Source organism: Jatropha curcas, chromosome 10 (genome assembly GCF_041381405.1).
Source record: "Jatropha curcas cultivar XTBG-Jc1 chromosome 10, XTBG_Jcur_1.0, whole genome shotgun sequence".
NCBI lineage: Eukaryota > Viridiplantae > Streptophyta > Magnoliopsida > Malpighiales > Euphorbiaceae > Jatropha > Jatropha curcas.
Genome location: NC_143160.1, coordinates 24,265,210 through 24,272,384, shown reverse-complemented (window position 1 = coordinate 24,272,384; position 7,175 = coordinate 24,265,210). Strand labels below are relative to the sequence as shown.

The following is a 7,175-nucleotide window of genomic DNA, read 5'->3' as shown; positions in this document are numbered from 1 at the left end:
CTTTTTATTTTCTAGTCCCACCATCATTGATTTATAAAAATTTTACTGTAGCGCAGAAAATGATAATTTTTCTAAATGACAATCAACTCTTAAGCAGGAGTATGAGAAATGGATATGAAAACGTTGTATAAGAAATGGATATAAATACATTGCAAAGAGTATAAATGTAATTAGAGAGAATCTTTTTGCAAAGGGAGGTCTACGAGAACATTAGAATAGGTGCTCTTTATTTTTTAAAAAATTTTATTTTATTATTATATAATTATTATTATATGTTTTGTTTTATGCAGTTAAGGGTTAGCTTGTGTAGAGAGAAACCAAAGGTCTTAGCTTCCTCTTCTTCAAAAACGCACCCTATTCTTCCCTATTTGCATCGCATTTGTTCTTGAATCTATTTTGTATTCCCAGAGAGTTTAGTAGAGAGAGAAACAGAATGTTCCATACAAAGAAACCCTCAACTATGAATTCCCATGATAGACCCATGTGTGTTCAAGGTGACTCTGGTCTTGTCCTAACCACTGACCCTAAGCCTCGTCTCCGTTGGACAGTTGAACTCCATGAACGTTTTGTAGATGCTGTTACTCAACTTGGAGGCCCAGACAGTACTTACTTAATCTTTTCTATCCCTTGTATATATTATTTATATATATCATCTATATGTTTGTTTGTTTAGTGATCCTCTTCTTCTTTTAGTTCTTCATTTAAATTTCTTTCTTCTCGTTCCGACTTAGCTATGAACAGAGTTAAATGAAAACAAAAGATTCTATGTTTGATCAATTTTCTTTTGTTTCCAGAAGCGACACCAAAAACCATCATGAGAGTTATGGGTGTGAAGGGTCTTACCCTTTACCACCTCAAAAGCCATCTTCAGGTTTGAATACGAACATCATTTCATGCTTCTTTTGCTTTTGAAACAACACTTTTATGACATAGTTTTTTAATAACCATAGGGTTGCCTTGATTTCGTTCTACAAGTTTTTAGATTGCTTTTCTCTTTAATTTTTTTTTCATTTTTCAATTATTTTCCTTTTTCCTGATCAGAAATTCAGACTTGGAAAGCAACCTCATAAAGAATTCAATGATCACTCAATTAAGGATGGTAAAAGAAAGAGCAATTCCTCCCTTCTTTTCTTTTTCTTTCTTTCTTTTAGACCAAAATTTGCAAATGAATTTTATATTTTTAAATTTATTTATATCAAACAAGGTGTTAGATAACAAAAGAATAGATCTTCAAAGATTATCTGACCAGATTTTTCATTGGATGGCAGCTCCAGCATTAGATCTTCAACGAAGTGCAGCTTCTTCTTCTGCCATGATGGGTCGTAGTATGAATGAGTGAGTATTATAGAAATTGAAAATTCTTTCAGACAAAACATGTATTTTGCAACAAATTAATTTCCTTTTCAGTTTTTAAAAATAAAAACCATCATAAAAGGATTGGCTAAGTTTATGTTTCTTGCCGAATATATGTGTGAAACTGCATATAACAGTAACTCACACATGGTTGATGCAATTAGGATGCAAATGGAGGTGCAGAGAAGACTGCATGAACAACTAGAGGTAATATAATTAAGCATATATATATATATATATATATATATATATATATATATATATATAGATTCGAAATTTTGTTTTCCGATTTAAAATTCTATATGGGTTCGATTCGAATGGTGCAGGTGCAAAGGCATCTTCAACTGAGGATTGAGGCTCATGGAAAATACATGCAAAACATGTTGGAGAAAGCTTATCAAACACTTGCAGGTGAAAATATGGCATCTGGAAGCTTCAAAAGCATTGGAAATCAAGGAGTTGGTGATCATATGGGTGGTCTAAGTTTTCCACCATTTCAGGACCTCAACATTTATGGAGGTGACCAACTTGATCTTCAACACAACATGGATAGACCACCATCACTTGATGGGTTTATGCAAAACAGTAGTGATAACATTTGCTTGGGAAAGAAAAGGGCTAGCCCTTATAGTGGCAGTGGCAAGAGCCCTTTGATTTGGTCTGACGATCTCCGTTTGCAGGACCTAGGATCAGCTCCTACATGTATTGGACCTCCAGATGATCTTTTCAAAGGTGATCACATTCAGATTGGGCCACCATCAATGGATAGAAGCACCGATTTAGATTCCATATCAGACATTTATGAAACTAAGCCAATGCTTCAAGGCGACGTAATGGGCGAAAAGAAATTCGAATCATCAACAAAGCTTGAAAGGCCATCACCAAGAAGAGCACCTCTTCCAACTGATAGGATGAGCCCTATCATCAATGCTGGTTCTATGCAACAAGATAGAAACTCACCATTCGCGTGAAGCTAATTATCTATTTACTAATTTAATTTAAGCGACTTAATTAATTAAGCTCTAAGTATATGAGGGAAGTCTAGCTAGTTTCTTTTTTTATTTTTTGCCTCAGAAGTTGCCAATTTGTTACATTAGGTCTTCTACCAAGTCCGGTATGATATTTTATACATAATGCAATGACTTGCAAACTTTTTACAAATGCAGAATGCCCATTTGCATCAATTAATTAATTAAGTATAATTAGTACTTTGGTACTTATTATGGTCCTTGTTATTATTAACAAGACATATATATAATTGTATCCTCATGGTGCATCTCAAATCACTGATGCTTTTGAATATAGTTAACTGCATGGTAATATTATGTTTCTTTTATTACATTTCTTCCTGCTTTTGACAATATTATGAATGTACATTTAAATTTTAAGTCTTTTGTGTTCAAAAAATATACCATATTAAATGAATACGAAATAATCAAAAGACTTGGAATTGAATTAGTGTTCGCTCTAATATAAACCGATAATTGATTTTGTAAAAGCTGAAGACCAGTCAATTGATATCAAATGTCTAGGGCAAGCATATAAAACGAGGGAAGAAAGAAAAAAGAAGAAAAGATTATTATTTATAATGTGAAAAAAAAAAAATACATGCATATGTAGTTTCTGCGCCATAGGGAATAATACTCACAGCTTCAGGCAAAACCATTTTATGTCATTGTGGGTCTTAAATCAGAACTAGCTTTTCTAACAGTTGCTTTTGAGTTAGTTATTTCTATCATTGCGAACAAAAACATTGGAGAAGTGAACTTTAAAAAGAGAAAAGAAAGAGAAAGAGAGAGGGGAAAAAAAAAAGACCACAATCAATATCAATTTAGGAACAAAATTTTAGGGTTTTTGGGAACACAGGCAAGAACGAAGTTTATATTAAAAATGCATGGTTTCTGCATTTTGGAGGAAGAGAGAGATTAGTGCAAGTTCCTTTTCTATGAACGAAGAATAATTTCCTGCGAGAGAAGCAGACAAAGAGTATCTATCTTTCATGGATGACCTCTTTTTATTTTTTCTTCTTTAGTGCTGTGTGCTGATGAGGGTATCAAAAAGGAAAGAGAACAACACTAAGGTACTGTTGCTGCAAGCCTAAAAATTACTTCGGTTCCTATGTTCAGGTTAACTATAAGTTTGGACCAATTATTGGATTTCTCGTACATAAAGTTAAATAGACTTTTAGGTAAATTAATCCAAATATATCAAATCGGAAAATATAGATATGAATTTTCCTTTGTTAGTAATTAAGATTTGATTCTATCTGAAAACATTAGAAATAATAATATTGTTAAATGCGCCTTTAAGATCGCTTAGTGATTAAACCTATTCCTGAGATCTATTTTAAAAATATATCTGAATGTAAAAAAAAAAAAAAATAACACATCAAGGCAATTAGGAATACTTAGTTTGGTCTTTTGGTATTGATATCTTTAGAAATGCTTGATTTGTATAAATTTTTCTTTAGGTTAGTGATTCTTTAAATTTAATTAAATCACAATTAAAATTGATGGTTGTAAAAAAAACTTACACATTAGAAACCTGACACTTCATGTTGATCTATAGATCAAAATTATATTAAATTTGTATTATGTTAGAAGTTCTCAAATATAGAAAATAATTAAGTTTAAACATTTTTGGGTCAACAGGTACCCATTTGACGAAAATCATTAATTTGTTTCCCTTCACATCAACTATACTCAGAACACATTATCTATATACTGCTTAAAACCCAACAGCTTAACATTTATTATATATTATTGTGATTAGTGATGTGAGATACAACTTTTTGCAGAGTTAAGGAAGATGATTAGATCCAAGCTAGCTGAGTAGAAGAGTTTTAGAAAAAGATGGATGGTGGTGGTGCCACCATCTTTATTGGTTGCAGAGAAAAAAATTGGGTACTGCAAGTTGTCAAGAAAGCTCCACCTCTCTATACAGACACAAAGAGAAAGAGCAAAAGCTAATAAAGACTAAAGCAGATGAAGAATACAATACAACGCACTTCCACGAGTGCACATATCGAGGAAGCTTCTGTCTTTATGTCCGCAAAGTTAAGTGTCTTGCGTTGCCTTATTAAAAGCTGACGCATGGGATTGGTTTAACGTAATCTTAATTAAGATTTACTATGGTTTATTACTGAATCTTCATAAATTTGGAGGTAAAGGCACGTTCTTCTAGGAAAATTATATCATTTGCAATCTACTCTCAAGCACTTTGGATTCTGTCCTTTGAAAGGTTTAGTGTTCCTGTTTTGAATTTCCAATTACAAAGTACAACACCAGAAGCTTCTTTTGTCTCTTCTCTTTCATACTTTGAGGGACCAACAGAATTGTCAGTGGCCTATTGAAATGATCTTTTATCAAAAGTAATTAACTTAGTGCAAAGCAAATATAGCGTGGATGTCTCATTCCCTGGGGACTTTAGGACTTAGGAGAGAAAAGGAAATTGGGTTTGAACCTTCAATTGACTGTCTGCTACGGATGTGTCCTAAATCAATATAAGGTGAGATAAAATAATGTGAAGTTAATTACAAATGTGAATGATATGTTATACGACTTAAAATAAATTGGTTTTTTTTTTATTTGATTTGTGTTATCCAGTGAGGTAGGAATTGATATCTAGTGATTTGTCTCTCAATGCAAAAGTTGATAACGTGACAAAGCTGGTCAATGTTAATAAAGTCTATGGATTGGCCTGTGATGCATATAAGAAATTGTTTGTACCATCTGATTATATTCTCATTTCATGTATTTAAACCCTCTAGCTTCTTAGGCCTTTTTGTCTTCGTTGGTTTCGTTTTGACTATGGTAATCACTATGGAAGGGCACTGATGATCAAAATTATACCATTAAACTATTAATTGTAATAACTCTTGAGCCTTTTCTTTTTTTAAATTTAGTTAATTAAATTGCAGCAATTTAATTTTTACTCTTGTTCCATGTGGAGTTCGGACCCTTTTCTTTTCTTTTTAGTTTTTATATTCTTTTTGTTTTTCCTGTTGGAAAAGATTTAATGGAGACTAATAACTTTTTTTTCCTTCATGTTTTTAAGGATTAGACAGGTTCTTTTAGATTGGCAACAATGGTACCAGCCAAAGATGTGTTTTTCATGTTATTTTGACTATTTTTATTGAAATGTGCAATTTGTTTCATGTTCTAGTTTTTGAATTGCAATGATATGAAATGTGCAATTTGATTTGCAACTTAGTAGTTTTATTGTGATAAAAGCAAATGCCACTTAGGTTAGCATGATTGGTTATGTTTCTATTAAATACTGGTTGCAAATTTTGGTTAGTTTTAACAAAAGGCTTTCATATTATATTTAAGAGTTAAATTTAAATCATGATATTGGGGATTTGATAGTGTAGCATCTTCTCATTTTGTTGTTTTCCATCTCTTGTAAAAGTGGTAGGCGGTGTGAAATTAATGGAGGGAGAAACCATTTCAGATGGGCTTTTCGACAATGTTTTGGAGGACGAAGATTGTTTCAGCAATTACCAGTATACTTTGTTTTTGTAAGCTATAAGTTTGGTACTTATAAGAAAGTTGTTTTATTTATGAGACATAACTTTCGTTGTTGTAATACTTTAAATTGATTATATATATATATATAATCAATTTATTGTGTTTCTTTACAAAGATTTTGCCAATTTTATATTTTATTGTGTTTCTTTACACTTTTGAGTTAGTTTCAAAAAAAAAAAAAAAAAAAAAAAAAAAAAAATATATATATATATATATATATATAAAATTAAAAATCGATTTAAAATGGATGAAATAGTAATGGATTATCAATGAATTTATTGATAATTACATATTTAGAAACGGATTTAGCACCCATTAGTGTGTAGCAAGAGAATTTGTAACCAATTTAGCAAAAAAAGTATATCCAAATAGCATTATCGAAACGGCAATTAGAAATGGATTATGAAATCTAGAAACGGAGTGAGAAACAGATATGGAGACGGAATAGCCACAAATTTAGAAACGGGCGTAGAAACGATCGGAAATCATATTCATTCCCAAGAGGTCAAAATATAGAAAACGGATGTACGAGATATTAGCAACGATACATCCGTTGCGAATTTAGAAACAGTATAATACCCATGTCTAAAGTTCTTTGGATTGCCCTAGTTTGCTCGGATAATTTCCAAATCTGATCCGCCTAAATCGAATTAGCAACGGAATTTGGCCATTTAGAAACTGATATTTCCGTTTCTATTCAGGTTTTTCTTGTAGTGGTTTTGGTTAGTGTTATCTAATGAGGTAGGAATTGATATGAAGTTAGTATGTCGAAGGTTGTAGCTGGAAGTCAGAGACTGACTTGTACATCTGTACTTAATGATCAATCTTGCAAGTGCATGAAATCATAATAAGTAATAAAGTAATGAGTATGCGAAATGGATGAATAATTTGTATATTTCACTTAAATGGTAACACAATAAAAATAGCCTATTTATGGGGTTAGCTTTACAGATAAAGAATATAATTAATGAGCTAAAATTACAGTAGTAATACAACGATAATTTTAATGAGTTATTCTAACATCCCCTATCAAGCTGAAGGCGAGGAAGAAAGGAGTCGAAGCCTTGTCCCGGAATAGACTGAAGAGACGCAACCCCAAAGGCTTTGCGAAGATGTGTGCTAACTGATCTTCGTTTGAAATAAATTTCACTTGAATAGTTTTCAATTTGACCTGCTTACAAATAAAATGATAATACAACTTGATGTGTTTGGTTCGAGCATAAAAAATAAGATTAGATATTAAATATATGGCACCAATGTTGTCACACCATAAAGTAACGGGTAAAGTAAAAG

At 31.9% G+C, this 7,175-nt stretch overlaps 1 protein-coding gene and 1 non-coding gene across 4 annotated transcripts; both read left to right on the top strand.

The window, feature by feature from the left end:
• The first annotated feature begins 294 nt into the window (after nt 1-294).
• Nucleotides 295-2,573, top strand: APL (Homeodomain-like superfamily protein). Of its 3 annotated transcripts, XM_089726544.1 has the most exons (7): nt 295-602; nt 795-871; nt 1,042-1,099; nt 1,269-1,335; nt 1,491-1,560; nt 1,680-1,872; nt 2,034-2,216. In XM_089726544.1, exons 1-7 carry the CDS (start codon nt 434-436, stop codon nt 2,072-2,074), a joined length of 675 nt encoding a protein of 224 aa, XP_089582670.1. In that variant the 5' UTR covers nt 295-433; the 3' UTR covers nt 2,075-2,216. The 3 variants fall into 3 exon arrangements, with proteins under 3 accessions (XP_089582670.1, XP_089582669.1, XP_089582668.1); XM_089726543.1 differs by having other exon boundaries at nt 1,518-1,560; nt 1,680-2,573; XM_089726542.1 differs by having other exon boundaries at nt 1,680-2,573.
• Nucleotides 2,574-5,049: 2,476 nt separating this feature from the next.
• Nucleotides 5,050-5,134, top strand: LOC149493307 (small nucleolar RNA snoR117). Its single transcript, XR_016318636.1, has one exon. It is a non-coding gene; the product is annotated as a small nucleolar RNA snoR117 (small nucleolar RNA).
• Nucleotides 5,135-7,175: the final 2,041 nt, after the last annotated feature.

Excerpts from the sequence above, each read along its gene's own strand:
- APL (XM_089726542.1), top strand. The coding sequence starts at position 434 with ATGTTCCATACAAAGAAACCCTCAACTATGAATTCCCATGATAGACCC. Across the intron at positions 603-794 it reads TCAACTTGGAGGCCCAGACA|AAGCGACACCAAAAACCATC; the intron begins GTACTTACTTAA and ends TTTTGTTTCCAG. Across the intron at positions 1,100-1,268 it reads TGATCACTCAATTAAGGATG|CTCCAGCATTAGATCTTCAA; the intron begins GTAAAAGAAAGA and ends ATTGGATGGCAG.